Below are 19722 nucleotides of genomic sequence, written 5' to 3'. Positions count from 1 at the left end.
GTGTTCCAGGTAGTTTCGGAGAAAACCGGAGTGCGGGAAGGGTTACCGGAACCCCCGGAGGAGTATTGGGCCTTAGTGGGCTTTTGGGGAGAGAGAGGGCAGCAGCCCAGGAGGTGGCGCGCCCCCTCCCATGAGGGGTCCGAATTGGACTAGGGGAAGGGGGCGCACCCCCCCCCCCCTTTCCTTCTCCTCTTTCCCTCTCTTTCCTTCCCCCTTCCCTCTTCCTAGCTGGACTAGGAAAGGGGAGTCCTACTCCTACTAGGAGGAGGACTCCCCCCTCCTTGGCACGCCCCAAAGGGCCAGCCCGCCTCCCCCCTTGCTCCTTTATATACGGGGGCACGGGGGCACCTTAGAACACACAAGTTGATCTGTTGATCTCTCCCAGCCGTGTGTGGTGGCCCCCTCCACCATATTCCACCTCGGTAATATCGTAGCGGTGCTTAGGCAAAGCCCTGCGTCGGTAGCATCATCAACACCGTCATCACGCCGTCGTGCTGACGGAACTCTCCCGCAAAGCTCTGCTGGATCGGAGTTCGTGGGACGTCATCGAGCTGAACGTGTGCTGAACTCGAAGGTGCCGTACGTTCGGTACTTGGATCGGTCGGATCGTGAAGACGTACGACTACATCAACTGCGTTGTGCTAACGCTTCCGCTTTCGATCTACGAGGGTACGTGGACTACACTCTCCCCTCTCGTTGCTATGCATCACCATGATCTTGCGTGTGCGTAGGAATTTTTTTGAAATTACTACGTCCCCCTACAATTGGGGCTAAACTAGAGAAGTTCACGGCACCAGATTCAGGCCCTATTGAAAGTTTGATATTATGAAATTTTTCAAAGTTCCTGAATTGAAGATCCTATACCATGGGTGTATGGGACTTTCTGAGACAAATCTAATGAGGCCAAGAACACCCAATCGAAGTTCGTATGAAGCAATGGTAATAAAAATACGAAACACCTACACAGACTCCAAGAAGAAGATGGCATGTGGTACGACCGTGGATGGTTGTAGCAGCACTCACACCACCCTTCGGAGGATGCGAAATCAAGCATAACTTCCACGATTCTTCACCGATTTTGTGTTGGTTTGTTCCTACGGGATCCTTGGCGACCAATGGAGGTATTGGGAGAGGACAAGGCTCTCCTAAAGCCCTTAGATGAAGGGTTCGGTGAAGGATATATGGAGAAGACACAAGGAGGCCTCCTATATATATTCACCTCTAACCCTAGTTGTTGTGAATCATCTTGAAGAACTCCAAGCAGTCGTTGGAGGGCTTTCCCTCTCATCCATAGGAAAGCCTATCCTACATAGCTTCATATCCATCTTCTCCACCACAGAGGCCACGCAAAGAGGAGTAGAAGGAGGCGTAGCCGCCACCACCATTACCGGCGTCGGCCACCGTCACCATCTCTCTCCTTGCTCCTGTAATTTGTAACATTGAACATGTTCATGACATCAATTAAGCATTCATATGTGTGTCTATATTCATCTATGTTTGAGTAACTAATTCGGTTCTAGGTTGAGGTATGGTCTAGTGCGCACTATTAGTCTTTGTGGTATCATCTAGTATTACTCTATTCATGGTGTACATATGATTTTGTGAGGACTTGCACATACACAAAGTGGATTGATAAATTGTGATCTCTGGGTCCGTTGTGTATTATTGACACCCATGTGTGACTTTGGTGCGAGGTTATGTCTAGTACACCTAGAAATGATAGTTCGCGGATGAAAATCAAAGGAGATTGTTTAGTCATCTCAGGAGTACAATCTGTAATACTGGTATGTTGGTACCACTTAGTCGCCCCACTAGCACTACTGAGATTGAAAGCCTAGACACTGCCTTTCGGTATATTCAATCATAAACTTACAACCTCCTTTACTATATTTCTATTATAGTTTAGTTTATTTTACGTCCTAGTTTGAAGTCTCATCAAACCCATTTTTATTGTTGCTTTCCTAGCAACCGATAGAAGAGATAGTTTTCAAAGTACGGTTTGGGTATGAACGTAGTTGTAGAATTGGTATTGTTTTTACATTTGTTTTCTGTGAGTTCAACACTTACTTATCACGATTGCAATAGCTCTATGCACTTGCAGATCATCATGCTCACGCGTCGATGGAAGGGGCGTACCTAGTAATCTACCCGATAGCTCCCTTTGGCAGGCTCACTCACCCGCTCGCTTTATTTTGCTAATGCGCTCACCCGCCCGCCCACTCGCTGTTTTTTACGCTCGTTATTTGCTTCTGTTGGTCTGCTATCCTTGTAGAAAACCAACCGGTAACATTTTTGTTTGCCGAAGTTTTAAAATTGTTGGTAAATATGGAAAAAATGTTCAAGAATTCATTTGCAAATGTCTGAGAAATGCTGAAGGTATCAAAAAAGGTTTGCAAATACTAAAATTGTTCCAACATTTTTTTAAATGATCACGAACCCAAAAAAATATTCATGGATTTGAAAAAAAAATCATGAATCTGATTTTTTTTCAAAAATTTAAACAAATTTTATGAATTCGATAAAATTTTCACAGATCTGAAAAAGTTCACAAACTTGAAAAAATCTTTACAGATTTGAAAAAAAATGTTCAGGAGTTTGGAAAATTAAAAACAAAAAAAATGAAAAAGAGACTGAAAGAAGGAAACTTTAGAAATATAATATGAAAATGGAAACAAACAAATAAAAAAAGTGAAAAAGAAAAGAAATATATGAAAATATGTTTGTAAGCTTCCTTTTTTTTATTGAGGGGGAAAGCTTCCTAAAACTGATGCGAAGGGAAGCCTATATGGGCCGAAACATCTAGTTTGTATGCTAGTTAAATGGGACGACCCATTCAAGTGCAGTGCATTCGCTCAAAAAAAAAATCAAGTGCAGTGCAAAAGTCCAACTATTTAATGTAACCTAAAATCTAAAAAGTGCATACGCGCTATTTGGTTGAATGGAGCGGCGCGTCTCGCATCCATGTCTGTTAAATTTTTTTGTCTTCTAGTACAGGTGACTGTTAGCATTAAATGCGTTCACACTGATTACTCCATTCCAAACAGAACAGGTCCACACATATTCATTTCGGAGTTTTAAATTTAAAAAGTCATATCTTTCAAACCACGCGTCGGAATTCAGATCCGTTTTCACTGCTGTAACTCTTGCGACGAGATCTTTGAAACTAGATCTCGCATGAGTATGTTTCAACGAAATTTTTTTAATGCCAATTTGATGCTATATGGTGTAACTTTAGTACTGTATTATGCAACTTTAGTACTACATCGTCCAACCTTTTTCAAAATCAATTTTTGGATCTGCATGATTCAACTTCCTATGAGATTGCAGTCTAGCAACCATGACAACTTTGGTGTTTAGTTGGCAGGACTATTGGCACACACATACGCTCAATTGGCGCGGCAATGTAGTCTAGTTGCACACATATTGATATTTAGTTGACAGGACTAGTTAAACACACATATACTCAGTTGACGCGGCAATGTAGTCTAGTTGCACACATATTGATGTTTAGTTGGCAGGACTATTGACACACACATATACTCAGTTGGCAGGATTATTTGGCACACGCATATGCTCAGTTGGCGCGACAATGTAGTCTAGTTGTACATACATTGATGTTTAGTTGGCAAGAAGACTAGTTCGTCGAAACATCCCCATGCGAGATGTATTTTTGAATCGCGAGGGTTTAGTGAAAACGGATCTGAATTTCTATGCGCAGTTTGGAAGATATGTCTTTTATAATTTTGAAAACCAAAAATTAATGCACAAGGGATGAACATGAGGAACATTAATGCAACGGCATGCAGGCATCCATCACATGAGAAGAGACCACATAAGATGATTAATTAACAGTGTCCTTTTTAGTATTTTTGAATTACAATAATTTTGCTTTTTTAGTATGCGGTTGTCTAGTCCCTGGGATCAAGGGACAGGCACTTACTTTATTTGGCCGGCCGCTAGCGAACCCAAGCGAGCGCCCGGCCGCCAGCTAGACCCGTCCTTAATGTAAATGCCTCAAATAGGATTTGCCAGCGCTATAGGCACCAAATAGGAATTCCATGACACTTTGTGCATCATGCAGGAGGTTGGTGACACATGCACCATATATGGGCCTCGGCCTATTTTGTTTTGTTGCTATTGTCTTTGCCGAGCGGAGTGACGTAGTGTTTAAACATTTTTTTATCCTTTTTTAGTTAATTTTCTTGGTTTACTTTTGTTTTTACTTTTATATGAAAAAAAATGTAAACAAAAAACTGAAACATTTTATGAAAAATTTAAACATAGTCTTGAAAACTGCGACCAGTTTTCTTAAATTAAACAAAAAGGGAATAATGAGAAAATATAAGAATAAAAAAGGAACAGAGAAAAATACAAAAAGAAGTAAGAAACACAGACACAGAAATCTCATGAAATCCCGAGTTCTGTTTTGGTAAGTGTGAGCTGCTTCCAACAAACAAACACAAAAAATTACTTGTGCAGATGCATTTTTGTTTGGCGTAGCATTTTTAGGTGGCATCCTTTTATGGTGCGACAGAAACATATTTTTTTAGGGGTCGGAAACATATTTATCTTTTGTTTTAGACAAGGAAACATATTTATCTTTTTTTTGAGACAAGGAAACATATTTATCTTCTCTTTTTTGAGAAATCTCGCCTTTTTTACTAGTCAATAATTAAAGGTACAATGTTTTGGTCATGAGGAGACCCCAACCAGATATGACGACCTACACCTAAATTATAACCAAACTTGGCAAGATTATGCGCTTCGAAATTAAAAACTCTATGTTCATGAGTGAAAGTACATGAAATCATATCATTTTTCCTAGCAATTATTTCCTGGATGATGGCACCATGATATCCTCCAGCGAAAGGAGATTGGAAGGAAGTGGTGAAGGACATTAAGCAAGGGTCAGGAGGAAACATATTTATATGATCGTGCGTGACAAGAACATGACCATCTTTTCCAAGGCAGAAGGCCGGCCCATAAAGCCGTTGCCGGTTTCCTGGCATAAAGGGACACAAATTCAAAGACGGACAATATCGACGGTAAATATTCACACTCTCTTTCCCGCGGTTCCTATATGGCGCGTAGGTCGCCGCGTAGCACCGTAGCGCGTACCCCCACCCCCCTCCGCGTCTTTCCTTCTGTTATCGGGCCGGCCCAGTTCGCTTCCCTTCCTCTGGTTCTGCCGGTTTTGGGAAGGTTCTTTTTTTTTGTTTTTTATGTTTTCTATACTGTTTTTTTCCTTTTTTATTCTTTTAATTTTTTTCCTTGTTTTTCCTTTTTCTTTTGCGTTTTTTCTTTCCCTTTTTTTTCCTATTTTACTCTTCTTCACTTTTTGACTATTTTTGGCATTTTTTGTTTCAAATTCGTTAACAACATTTTTGTTCATCGATTTCAAAAAATGTTCAACCATGCAAAAAAAGTTCAACAATCCAAAAAAATTCATCCAATTCAATTGTTTGTTCATCAGATTTCAAAATGTTCATAAAAATACAAAAAATATTCATCAAACTAAAAAAATGTTCATCAGTTTATTTTTCATTGAAATTTTGTACATCAGATTCAAAAAATATTCATCACATTCAAAATGTATTCACTGAATTAAAATTTTGTTCATCATTTTTTTCAAAAAAATGTTCATGGAATGCAAATTTTGTTCATAATTTTTTCCAAATTTTTTCTCTAATACAAATTTTGTTCTTCAAATTAGAAAATAAGTTCATCAAATGCCAAATTTGTTCATCGATGTTCAAAACATTTTCATCATATTAAAAAAAATGTTCATTCCTTTGGAATCATGAGCATTTGTTACAAATTCGTGAACATTTTTCGAATTTACGGACATTATCTTAAATTTAAGACATTTTTTTTGTAATCATGAACATTTTTTGCAAATTCTTGAACATTTAGCGAATCCTTGATTTTTTTTGAAATCATGAACATTTTCTTTTAATTCGTGAACATGTTTTAAATTTTGAGAACATTTTTTGTAATCATGAACATTTTTTTGCAAATTCGTGAACATTTGGCGAATGCATGAACTTTTTTTTTATCATGAACATTTTTTTAGTTCCCGAGCATCTTTTTGAAATAATGATTTGTTTTCGAAATCATGTTTTTTTTCAAAATTAGCAACTTTTACTGAAATTTAGAAGCTGTTGATATCCTGAATTATTGAAGAAAAGAAAAAAAGGAAAAGGAATAGACGAAAACAAAACAGGCGGCGTGCCGGCCGCACATGGGCCGGCCCGGAAGGGCGCTCGCTGCTTCTCAGCGCGTGGTGCGTCATATAGGAGCTCCCTCTCTCTCCTTGCGCTGTTTCTTCCTCAGTTGGGAAAAAAACGAGTCTTTTCCTGCGCCTCGCCTCCGCCAAGGGGACGCCAATCCTCCTGCTGAAGGAACTCTGAGCCCGCAGGACGCGATTCGACCCCGCCTTCCCATCGGTAACGGACTATCTCTTCATCTTTTTTCATGGTCGACGAGGAACCAGATCCCCTTCTGCTCTAGTATTTTCACCCTAGACTAGATCCAAGTTGTTTGATTCCATCAGTTGAATGAGCTAGCTAATACTGACAGCAGTGATTTTATTTTTGTTATTTTCCCCATGTGTTGATTGCATCTCAGACCTCGATTTTTTCTAGGGTATCTCAGGCCTCGATTTTTTCTAGGGTATGTCAGACCTCGATTGGGCGTTGAAGATGGATAGCAGCAGGGGGGAGGATACCATGCCGAGGGAGGTCACCAAGGGGAGGCGAAGGGGGGTACACATGGCCACTGCACGAGATGGTTGCGCGGCATCGCTTCCCTACGAGATGATCATGGAGGTGCTGCAGTGGCTCCCCATCAAATCTGTCTTCCGCTTCCGGGCAGTTTGCCGCAGCTGGGCTGCGCTGCTATCTTCTGACGAATTCCGCCGCCTCCACATGGCAGCAGCTAAGGCCGCAAGGCGGCCGGCACCACCAGCCAAGCTGATGTACATCTCGCCTACCGCCACATTCGACTCCACCACAGTCTACTCGTGTTCCTTCTCGCGGTCATCATCATCAGGCCGCCCCAGAGATCGCGGGGACTTACTGTTCACCATCGAAGGTGCCCGTGGCAACTGTGTGGAAGTAGTGACGCCCGCACCGTGCCATGGCCTCACGCTTCTCTATGATGCTCTCGACACGGCCTACTACATCTGCAACGCGGCCACACGGGCTGCCACGCGTCTGCCGCCTTCCGCTGTACGAGGATCCAAGTCCACTGCTGGGCTGGGGTTTGATGCCCACACAGACGAGCACAAGGTGGTCAGGTTGATCAATGGGTTGGTTCATGAGAGAGACTTGAAGTTGGTGAGGTGCGAGGTGTACACGACTGGAGGCCGTTTTGGGGATTGTTGGAGGCCTGCCGCCGGAGGAGTACCCTCCAACCTGCGTGAATTTGCACGTGCCGCTGTTAGCAATGCGTGTACCAACAAATTATCTCCTGTGTTTGCCAATGGTTGCCTGCACTGGTTGATGAACCCTTCCTATTTCATCACGACTCCAAGTGTTGCCATCATGTCCTTTTCGGTTGCAGAGGAGACCTTCGCATGTATCCGGTCACCGCCCTTCTGGGTACCAGGAGCGCCGCCGGCCTCCTGGTTGGCCTCATCAGGAGAGCAACTAATGGAGATGGATGAGCAACTATGTTTGGTTCGCAACAGAATCCCTCATGGTAGTAACACTTTGGAGATCTGGAAACTGCTGGACTATAGCTCTGATGACTGGTTACTGAATCATCGAATTCATTTGTCGGGGCACCTGGCAAGAGATTTGCGTCAGTCACAAATTTTGAGAGTTATTGGATCTTTTCGTAGTTACAGGTCACCAAGGAAGAAGATAATCATCACTACTAGCATGCACAAGATTTTCAACAAGTATCAGAAAATGGTTCACACCTATGACCCTAGGTCTGAGGCTCTGGAAACCATTCTTTCAATCACGGAGACACACTCAATTCCAGAATATGCTTGTCCTAGTTCAAGATTCGGTTTCATTCAAGAGACCCTTGCTCCCGTGCATAGAACAGATGAAGCCTTGTCATCTGACCTGGCAAAGGTGACTCGAGAGATCCTACTCCGCCTCCCAGCTAAATCAGCCATACAGTACAAATTTGTCTGCAAGAAGTGGTTCAGATTGATTGAGAGTGAAAACTTCATTCGGTCATACTTTCAGCATAAGAACATGGACAAAAGACCTAAGTTCATGCTTGTGGTCAAGAGCACTGGACAGTTGAGCTTCAGTTTCGCTCCATTGAATAAATGCCTCCAAGAAGCTCCTAGTCACAGTACATTGCTTGATACGAAGGTGGTTTGCTCTAAGCCTTGCCATGGGCTGAACTTGGTAAGCACCGAGACGAAGGACTATCTCTGCAATCCATGTACAGGTTTCCACAGGGTTTACCGTAACCTGGGGCCAAATTTGCACCTTCCCTCGAGAATGCCTAAAGCAGAAGAGCATGCTTTTACAGTCGGCAATAAAAATGTTGGCTTGACTTTCAGCCCTTCGACTCGTCAACATGTTATCGTGGAAATCTTCTATCACCGGAAGGACTTCAAATCTCGTCAGTATGACATGACATGCGCGTTATACTGGTGTAACTCTTGGAGTGCTGCCCAACAGATCTCGGTACCTCCTCTGCCTGTGAATGATATGCCACCGGCCTATGTTGAAGGAATGCTGTACTGGATGAGTGAACCAAGGTTGGGACAGTGCTGTGAATGGGCCATTGTCTCATTCAACCTTGCTAAAAGAACGTTCGATGTCGTCCCGTGTCCTTCGTGGTTTGCAAGATGGAATAGCAGAAACAGCTGTCGTGCATTTGTTGTTGAGCTTGAGGGAGTATTATGCGCTGTCCTAGCAGATCCAGTGGCAGACATATTAGATGTATGGAAGCTAGAGCATGGCCAATGGGGCAGAGCATACACAATTAACCTGGAAGCATGTCCTGGCTATTCCCTCAAGACAAGTATTGTGGTGCCATTAGCTGTTGGTCCTGATCATGGGAGGATCCTGCTCAACACTGGGAGGAAAATAGGTCTATATGATCCAGTAGAGCAAACAATTCTAAATCTGCATTCACTTGATCAGGTGCAGCTTGCCAGTAGTCCACTTCTTGATATGCCTTCAACTTCTTCAGGGAATAGTTTGACATGCTCCAAAGAAGAGTTAGCGGCGGAGATGAATAGAATGGACTCTGAAATTATTCCTTTTGTTCCTATGTTATATGAGGAGAGCCTAGCATGTTACTCCAGTGTGCGCAAAGCAAAAATGCTGTGGTGAGACATTTTCAAGGCACATACTCTACCTTCTTACTAGACCATAAAAAAGGCGCAGCAATCTTAAGAAAATATATCTCAAAAAAATCCGAAAGAATGATAGAAATGTTCTGGAAAATCTTGATTTTTTTACTATTTTGAAACATCACAAATTGAGTTATAGCTCCGGCCAGGATATTGATATCTTCCAAATACCAGAGATAGAGTGCCGGTCCGTCAATAGTTAAACTGCCATGCCACACAACTGAGTTGATTACACGTGCAAAAGCTGGACAAAATGAACCGATACAACAGTACTTGTCTAATTAAGCCCACAAATGATCTTAATTAACCAACGAATTATTTAATTGTCCATAAGCATGCAGGTATGGTTAACTGGCATTTTCTGCCTATTGATGCAAGCTGCTGTATCAGTAGGAATAGTACATCACACATACTCGCTCTGCATCAAAAATATAAGACGCTTTTTGACACTATGATTCGGACTAGCTAGCTCGGCAAGGTTGGGGTCAGGGATTTGCAAATGTTTAACTTAGCCATGCTTGCTCGGTAAGGTTGGCGCCTCCTGCAGAACCCGGACTCCCTTTGTGCAGCAGTCCTGAAGGCCATGTAAGCAGAACTGGTACCGAACATGTCATATGCATGGAGGAGCGTCCTGAGAGGTGTCGAGCTCTTAAAAGAGGGAGTAGTGTGGCGCGTGGGCGACGGTACTCAGATTGACATTTGGCAAGACCCCTGGTTGCCAAGGAGAAAGACACGGTCGCTCAGGGGGCAGGCCTTGCTCAACAAGGTTGCAGAGCTGATCGACCCGGTTTCGGAACAATGGGATGTTGAGCTGGTTCGTGATTTATTTGACCATGAGAGCCTCCGGACCATGGTTTTCAAATCGAACGAAGTCGTAACTGCAAGGTCGCCTCGACTAATTGGCTGAGTCAAGTGACTCAATTGACTAGTCTCGACTAGTCCAGGTTTTCAGAGTCGAACGACTAAAACTTGGCCCTGCTTGTTATATTTTTTCTATTTGCTTGTTGAATCCCTCCGTGGAACCTAGATCGCCCCAGTTTCCCCCCATCCGAATCTGTCCTGGCTTACGCAACCTTATTCGTGCTATGTTTGATATTTGATCATTGGGCTGGACTATTGGAGTGTTGAACTTCAGTCTTAGGGCATCTCCAACAGTGTAACGCCCCGGACACACCCGTCGGTTACTGACCGTTACTTCTGAGGGGGTCTAGACTGGCCCCACATATCAACACTAGTTTTCCCTGCGCACTTTATACTCACTCATGTGCACCTGGACCAACTTTTTAGACGGTCACCCATCCTGAAATTGCTTCAAGCTTAACACACTTAACTTTGGAGTTCTTCCGAATGAGGTTCCGGAAAAGAAGGAATTCCATATTAATATGAGTAGTTTATCACCTCTATTAACCTAGGCTATCACATACACCCCCACTCAAAGAAACCGTCGTCCTTGTTGGCCCACAGGAACGTTTTCTCTTGGCACATACGTTTGTGTGTCCAGTCCGACACATGTGCCATGTTGTGTGCCATGACGGGTCACAAATGTCATGCACAACATGACCACGCACCTGGCCCGCAAACATCAGTGTAACCGCGAGGGCCAGTTCTGATACCAACTTGTAACGCCCCGGACACACCCATCAGTTACTGGCCGTTACCCCTGGCGGGATCTAGACTGGCCCCACAGATCAACACTAGTCTTTCCTACGCACTTTGTCCTCACTCGTGCATACCTGGGACCAACTTCCCAGTCGGTCACCCATCCTGAAATTGCTCAAAGCTGACCACACTTAACTTTGGAGTTCTTTCCGAATGACTCTCGAAAAAGAAGGAATTCCTTATGAATACGAGTAGTTGATGAGTGATATTTTTACACTCATTTCACCTTTGTTTAAATTGAGATATTTCAACTAAAAAGATATATTCGTTCCGATATTGGTACTAATGACTAATGAACGTAAAGGATTTCACAAATCCTATCTTTGATGTGTTTCCACAGGAAATGAGCTAAAAATGGAAGAAATCACGTGAGGAAATGGAATGGAAAGAGAATGGAGGAAGAACGAATCAATAGGAAGCGTTTGCGCGAAGACAACACAAAAGACGGTGTTCCGCGCCCATATCCGTATGAGCGCCCGTTTGGCATGAATTTTGAGGTAAATCGTCCACCTGAACAACTTCCGTTAAAGAGACCCCGTCGAAATGTTAACAGAAGGACGAGCACAGAAGGCAGAACCTCTTCATCATCACCCTCTTCCATAAACCCTAGTAGCCGCCATCGTCATAGTCATCTCCACCACCATCATAGTGCTCATCCATCTCATTCATACGTGTAATCATGCATTGCACAAGGCATCCAATGTAAGACATATTGCAATCAATCAATCTCAAGATGTCTTCTTCAATGTTTTCTTCCTGCGATCTGATCTTCATATGTGAGTAGTTCGGTAAGGTATGGGTTGAGGCATGAGCCTTGCAACCCAAGGTATTTGTTGAGGGGATCAATGGAAGACTTTGACATACCATCTTCACTGTGCCACCGCCGCCATCATCATCACCACCATGCCTTCTCCCTTCACCGGCATGATGCCGGCTTGTAACTTGACCCCTCTATGTGTACCATTAACTTGTTTGAGTAATTACATTAGTTCTTGAGGATATGATTGAACCCTTTATGATTCTTGATGTGATCCAATATCTTCTGTTCATGATTCGAGTTAGTGTTCTCACGAGTGTTGAGAGGAGACCTCGATCGCACTATTGCCATATAGGTCGTAGAGGAACTACTGTCGGTGAATGGTTGGGGCATTGGGGTAATTCGATGTGACAGTAAAAGCCTTTGATTCCTCGCCGTTACAACTGATAGGGAAATACCGGAGAACCCTTAGAGAGGCCGTGTCCACGGAGTAACCCTTAATTATCATTAATTGTAACCCTATGGGGGGGACTATGATGGCGGCGCGCATGGCATGAAGTCTACTTCGACTAGAACGTGTTCTGTATCCGGCTCCGCCCACTTATGCATTTGTGTCACAGCCCTAGAATAATGCTTGTAATTAGTGGCATTGCATCTATGCATCATGTCTAAATTCTGAAAGTTGAACTAAGGAAATTTGAAAGCCTCAATAATTTAATTAAAAGAAGGGCAAATAACCCTGGAAAATGCATCCAATGTTTCCAAAATGCTCTTCAATGATGTTTGATATTTTTGGCAACGGTTTTGGTCCAAACCAAAAATATGGAACATTTTTTGTGGAATTATTTTGGCCATTTGGATTTAAATCAATAAGTATTTGAGTTGGATTTAATTCTTCTATAAAAGAATTGCAAGTCCAACAATTCTGAAAATTTGTGAGTGGCTCTTAATATATTATATCTAGCCACATAATAATTTCCAGAAGCTAAAAAAATATAGTTTGGTTTGAAAACCAAATTAAAAGAAACTGCAGAAAAAGGAAAACAGACAAAAAAACTAATAAGAAGCAGAAACCCTTACCTGGCGGCCCATCTGCAACGGCCCAGCTGACTGGCGCTGCCAGTCATCGTCTCCATCGTGCCAGGAGGATGCTGGGCGCGTGTCCGACGTGCGCGACCACGCGCCCCGGCCACCTCCTGCTTCCCGCCGCTGCCCCGACACGTCTGGACGACGCCACACACCCCCAGGCCCTCTCACTCCTCCCCCATGCTCATCTTCTCCCATGTCCCTCTCGCGCGCACCCACCCGAGCGCAGCCGCAGCCGCCGCTCGCCGTCCGCACGCTCACCGCTGTTGTCGTGCCCCCTCGACCCGTCCCCGAGGTCCGCGTCGACGTCTTCTTCCTCTTCACCGAGCTGCACGAGCCTGGATGCCCTGTGGAGCCGTCTTCGCCCTCGTCTTCCTCCTCGGGCACCCGAGATCGCCGTCGTGGTTTTGTCGCCTTTGAGCTGTCCCCAAGCACGCTGAGCTGCCCAACGACCTCCCAGTGAGCTCCGCTACATTTCCCCACTCTTTCCCGCATCTTTCCCGTCCTCTAGCCGTCTCATTCATCGAGACCGAGAACCACCGCCACCCGAGCTTGTCACCGGCGTAGCTCCGGCGACCATTTGGTCACGCTAGTGCGTCCAAACACTTCGCAGCAACACGTAGAGCCTCGCGGGAGCTTCAGTTCATCCTTTTGCACGCCGTAGCCCCGACCCCGAGCTCGCTCGAGTTTCGGCCGCTGCTGTGGTCGTCGCCGGCAACGCTACATGCCATTCTAGGCCCGGAGACCACCACCATCCGACGCGCCGTGCCACCAGCGTCCTAGAGCTGCCTCCAGCGCATCTAGTCGTGCTCTGTGGAGTTTTTCCAAAGCCCGCAGCCGCCGCTGACCTCGCCGGCGGCTTAATGCCGGTGGTTTTGACTTTATTTGACCAGGGGTTTGACTCCCCCTGGGTCATTGACATGTGGGCCCAGAGCCCTGCTAATTTTAGCTTAGAGCTAATTAACTCTTTGTTAACCCGCTAAGTCACTGACATGTGGGCCCCGGCCCCACTGACATTTTAGTTAGGTTTAACTTAAGGCCAATTAACTATATTAATTAGCTGATTCGATGACATATGGGTCCCACTGTCAGGTTTGACTCTGGTTAGGCGTTGTTGACCTGCTGACGTCACGGCGGCGTCATGCCGACGCAGTTAATCATTTTCTAGATTTAAAATAATTCAGAGAATTCCAGAAAATGCCCAGAACTTCTAAAAATCATAGAAATTTATCCATAACTCCAAATGAAACAAATTATATATGAAAAATGATCAGAAAAATCCAATCTATCCATCCACACCATTTTCATGCATGTTAGAACAACTTATAGCTACTGTTTAGGACAAATCATATAAATGGCATTTGAATATCCACATATGGAGTTTGAATTTGAATCCTGGATTCAAACCAACTCCACTTAACTTGCTGCTAGTTGCATTAGCTCAAACCACAGCATATTGCCATATCACATTCATGCATCATATTGTGCATTGCATTGATTGTGTTCTTCCCTGTTTGCCGGTATTTGTCCCCTCTCAGTAGACGATGTTCCGACGATGAGTTCGATGACACCGATGAAGAACTATATTATCTTCAGAAGTGCCAGGCAAGCAAAACCCCCTTGTTCATTCTGATACAATCCCACTCTCTCGCTCCCGCTCTCTTTTACTGCATTAGGACAACAACGATTTAACTGTTACATGTTGCGGTAGTTGAACCCCTTTCCTCTGCATGTCCTGTCATTGCCACAGTAAATAGATGAAACCCACTAGCATGAGTAGGAGTTGTTTCAGCCCTGATGTACCTACTCATTCATGCTTGTTTGTCATGCCTGCTACTGCTTAGAGCTGAGTCAGGTCTGATTCATCGGGGATGAATTGGAGGTGTGAACATGTCCTACTGTGTGTGGTCTAAGTGTGTGAACACGATTTGGTAAAGGTAGCAGTGAGAGGCCATGTAGGAGTACATGGTGGGTTGTCTCATTGAAGCCGTCCTCAGGAACCGAGTTCTGTGTTTGTGATCCATGAACAGTTACTACCACGCATTGGAATGCTTAAGTGCCCCTCTAGACTTATTAATCAACCCGATCTCTGTCCAGGAGTTGCAACTAGTTTATGGTGTTTGTAGGTAGTGCTAGTAGTCTACCAAGTGGCACCGATATAGGTGGGCTTGGGACAGACTACGCACAGTGGCCCGGTGTACCAAGTGGCACCTGGATAGTGGGCTTGGGAACCCTGCACACATCGTTTGGGGCCGTGAGCGACACCCCGGCCGGATCTCCTTGCGGATGGAACCCGAATAGGCGATAAACCTGGACGAGAGACTTGTGTGGTTAGTCAGGTCGTGTCCGACACCCTCGCTGGGCTTCCGCTTGAAGGTTGCCGAGTACATGTCGTGTAAACGGCGATAAGTGGTGAGAGCGTGTGTGAAGAAGTACACCCCTGCAGGGTTAACATTATCTATTCGAATAGCCGTGTCCGTGGTAAAGGACTTCTGGGTTGCCTATATAGTTCATAGACTAGTGAAGGTGGATACTCTAAAATACGCAAGGTAAGCGTGAGTGCTATGGATGGTGTTCTCGTAGGGAGACGGGAGCGGATCCATAGTGGTGTATTGATATGGTGAATATGTGGACTCGTGGGCGCCACCTCAAAAGAGTTACTTGCAGTCGTAGTTCAGGATAGCCACCGAGTCAAAGCTGGCTTGCTGCAGTCAAACTCCACCACCCCTTTATTGATACTGATGCATATGTAGTTAGTTTTGATGTAAGAATTGCTGGGTACATTTGTAGTCACATTGCTTAATTTATGTTTTTGCAGAGAGACTTCAGTCTCGCTAGTAGTTTCACGTGGACTTCGACATTTAGCTTGTTACCTCAGCTACGATCTTGTGCCGTCGGCGGGATCTGGTAGATAGCCAGGCTTCTCAGCCTTTTTCATTTCTAGATGTCTGTACTCAGACATGTTAAGCTTCTGCTTGTGCTTTGACTTGTGTGCTCTGAATGTTGGGTCATGAGACCCATGTTTGTAATATCTCGCTCCTCAGAGCCTAATGAATAAATATCTTGAGTTGTAGAGTCATGTTGTGATGCCATGTTGTATTTGCACATATCAAGCACATTGTGTGTATGTTATTGAAATGCTTGCTATGTGTGGGATCTGACTATCTAGTTGTTTATCCTTGGTAGCCTCTCTTACCGGGAAATGTCTCCTAGTGCTTCCACTGAGCCATGGTAGCTTGCTACTGCTCCGGAACACTTAGGCTGGCCGACATGTGTCCTTCTTTGATCCTGTATCTGTCCCTTCGGGGAAATGTCACGCGGTGTCTACCGGAGTCCTGTTAGCCTGCTACAGCCCAGATTCTCTAGAGTCCTGCTAGCCTAGTTGCTACAGCCCGGATTCACTCATTGTTGACCGACACGTTCGTTGCTGGGTCATGTACGCATGTCCCTGTAATTTAGTGCCACTTTGGGTTTACGACTAGTCATGTCAGCCTGGGTTCTTTGTCATATGGATGCTAGCGACACTATCATATACGTGAGCCAAAAGGCGCAAACAGTCCCTGGCCTGGTAAGGCAACACCCGTGGGAATACCGCAAAGTGATATGAGGTGTTACATGCTAGATCGGTGTAGCATAGGATCGGGGTCCTGATAGCTTTGGTATCAGAGCCTGACTGCTTGTAGGATTACCAAGCCAAACTGGTCGAAGTTGAGTCTAGAAATGCTTTAGTTATATGTAGGGAAATTGATTGTGGGATGGAACGTAAGGCTCTTTTTACTCCTTATACCTCATGCCCCTCTGATCCAAGTCATCTTATATTCCTACGGGGTTAAGGAACTAGGCTATCTCTTCTTTCTATTAGGATCAATTGTGACTAATCCATAGACTTATAGGATTGATGGATTCAAGCCTCTGTTCAGTTCCTACTACTTCCGTGTGTTTACAGTTAGTCTCGGAACCTTGATTTTATGATGTTGAGTGGTTATGCCACCAATTTGCAGGATGTCTCAAATCTTTTTGAGCATTTACAGCCGTCATGCTGTCCGAGTCATCCCAGGTTTCTAAACAATCTGATGCATTCGCAAACTCCTTCTTACCGCTCCGAAGTTCCTTTGGGCCAGTTTAACCACACTAGCTAGTGTGTTGAGGTACTTCATTGCCTCGGTATATAGGTTGGAACTATTATTATGACCCTAGGTGTTTAGAGTATCACCTAGTAATCTAACCATGTTTTGTGTTCCTAGTGTGATGATTCTGGCCACCATTCTCGAAAGCAGCCCGTGATGCAATTTAGTTGGTAGGCATTCTACTTTTGGGTTCTTGAACCCGAGAATCACTGTACTTACTTCATGTTGATAGTGTTTGCTAGTGCCTTTAGGATATTAGTAACCTTTGCAATAGTCCTCGAGGTCCGTGGTATTTACTTCTTCCAAATACCATGAACTGCTTATGGCAGAAGTTCTTTTGAACCAAAAGATCACAACCAGAGTGCTCTTGATGAGTTCTCCATTCGTAGTTGTGACTCTGCCAGTTCTACCTTTCTACATGGGTTATCCGGAAGAAATATATTGAACTCGTTCGACATGCTAATCTATGCATCCACAACTCAAAAAAGCATATGTTCTTTCGAGTTGTCCTTCTTTAGTTGTCTTCTGACCTCGTCTATCAATTGATAGTCAAGAGTATGTGTGCATCTGTAATCGTTGCCTATTACTCTTGTGGTCCATCAAGCCATTCTATTCCAGAATGACTAGGAGAAACAAACTCCAGTACCTCATCCATATGCAGGATTGGGTCAAAGCAGTTGTGCTCCACAGATCAAATACTAACCCAGCTTTTGTTCTGCTCCACCTTGGAGTATTACCATCTTTATATCAAGAATATCATGGGAACTGCACACCATCCTATGAACTCTTGATACAGTGATACTCTCTCCATCATTATTCATTTCTCGGTTCCCGTGTTGTTGCAACCGGAATGTCGATAAGTGAACCATGATGCGTGAAATCAATACTCCTAGCAACCTTGTTGCTTGGTAGTTAAAGGACAATAATTTCATTCTTAGCGCGTTGGTTCTTGAATCATCATTCTAAGATAGATTGTGCTACCTAGTCCTTATTTTCGGTGCACCTTTCAATCAATGAGTTAGGACTGTGCCAATCCCTTGCTTGTTTGATCATATCGTCTTGCCCTGAAAAGCAAGATTGTTCTCGAGCTTAGAAACATACCGGTGGTTCGTAATTTTCCGAATATCTTTTCGGAGGTATCACCAGGTTTTCACCTGACCGCTATGTTGAGTTCGTGATCAAGTTGGTTTCCTTGTAAACCACCCTTTCTCCAAGAATCTGTGTTGGATACCTGTGAACTAATTGGTTAAGCTAAACAACAACTTGGGGAGTTGGAAGATAAAAGCTATATCTAACTTAGTTCATTCCAAAGGGATATCCTTGTGTTGTGTTTGTTGTAGAAAGATGATTTCTTGATCGTTTGGTCCTCGTGATCAGTTGTTGAACCTATTGTCTTATCAAAACTTTGGTTTGAGTGTGGGCTATCCTTAAATCAAGTCAGAACCAGCGATGTTTGTAATGTTGTCTTACTCGTGGTTGATCCCTCGAGCATACACCATTACATCTTTTGGTCTGACCAATACTATCACATTGTTCACATAATGGTGGAAATCCAGTGATATGGAAATTCCGATGAGTTGCTGTTGAGCCCATCTGCAACAGTTTGTCCCCTCCATGATTCATGTTGAACATTAAGCTAGTGTTGGAAACTTTGAAAGCATTTCTTCATGCTAGCTCATGAAGCATATGTTTGGATGAAAGAAGTGACTTCCTCTGGTTCACGTGCACTTGGTGCAAGTTGCCGCCGTGAGTTCGAGAAAGATTGTTTTTATTTCCTTTGGAATCATCCCAAGTCATTTATGCACGTGCAAAGTATTCTATGGTCTGGTAGACTGATCATCTTCATTCCATACGTATCCCTAGCACACCAAGCTATTGATTGATTTGTTCAAGGAGAAGAAGTCTCTTCTTAAGAGCAAGACTTATCCAAGTATTTCGATACCCTTGTTGATGGTTCCCCACCTGAACTCGGTAGTGTTTTATCATAAGACTACTACGTGGTCATGCTTGTCTGCGACAGCGTGTTCACATGTATGTAGCAGCAACGACTCATGTTTTGGAGCTTGCTATCGTAGTTCATTTCCCGAGAATTCCGCAACATCATCTCGTCGGTTTGTGTTGCCAACTTTCTTTTTCAGACATGCAGTCTGTGGTATCCTGTTACCAACTAGACCTGAATCTCAGGCAGGTGTGATGGTTGGAACTTCTTACAAGAACTATGATGTAGGTTCCAGTGAAGTGGACGCACCTAGCTGGAAGCACTATTATTGTAGTATGTTGATTAAGCCATTTGGTCACTCCCCATGAGGATCTCGCATGACTTATTCTAGAAGTTGTTCCTTACGGATTCTGTGCTCCCGAAGTCCGCTCTTTTACTTGAAGTTCTAGATACCAACCCATATAAATGGGTTACGCTAGCACATCAAGGGGAACATTAGAAGCGGAGTGCTAAATGTCTCTCGGTCGATCATCCAGATTTTGACTCCTTGGCCTCGCTAAGGTGAAATCTGAGAAGGTGTTATCTCCCTTTGCATCTGCATCCTCCACCAATCTCCATCATGGTGGTATGTTGTGTTGTCAAGATCCTCGTCACGGATATTGGTAAAACCTTGACGAATATGGAAATACTCAAGTTCTTGAGAGCACGCACAAGCACTAGGTATTATCACTGGCGCTAACTGGGATTGTTTCCAGTTTTCTTTGGTTATGTTATAACCACTCCAACAGTGGAATTATTCCCTACTGTTGAGTTCCTCCCCAGTTAC

General features: G+C 44.1%; 1 protein-coding gene across 2 annotated transcripts; it reads left to right on the top strand.

Annotated features, from left to right (window-relative positions):
* Positions 1 to 6338: 6338 nt before the first annotated feature.
* LOC123071486 (uncharacterized) lies at positions 6339 to 11733 on the top strand. Of its 2 annotated transcripts, none has more exons than XR_006434355.1 (2): positions 6339 to 6446; positions 11328 to 11733. XR_006434355.1 is itself a non-coding variant. In XM_044495060.1 (2 exons), exon 2 carries the CDS (start codon positions 6675 to 6677, stop codon positions 9306 to 9308), a length of 2634 nt encoding a protein of 877 aa, XP_044350995.1. In that variant the 5' UTR covers positions 6340 to 6446; positions 6672 to 6674; the 3' UTR covers positions 9309 to 9401. The 2 variants fall into 2 exon arrangements, 1 of the variants encoding a protein (XP_044350995.1); XM_044495060.1 differs by lacking the exon at positions 11328 to 11733 and adding an exon at positions 6672 to 9401 and having other exon boundaries at positions 6340 to 6446.
* The last annotated feature ends 7989 nt before the right edge of the window (positions 11734 to 19722 follow it).

This window comes from Triticum aestivum, chromosome 3B (genome assembly GCF_018294505.1).
Source record: "Triticum aestivum cultivar Chinese Spring chromosome 3B, IWGSC CS RefSeq v2.1, whole genome shotgun sequence".
NCBI classification, from domain to species: domain Eukaryota; kingdom Viridiplantae; phylum Streptophyta; class Magnoliopsida; order Poales; family Poaceae; genus Triticum; species Triticum aestivum.
Note: the sequence above shows the minus strand (reverse complement) of the source record. Positions and strands in the feature narration are given on the sequence as shown.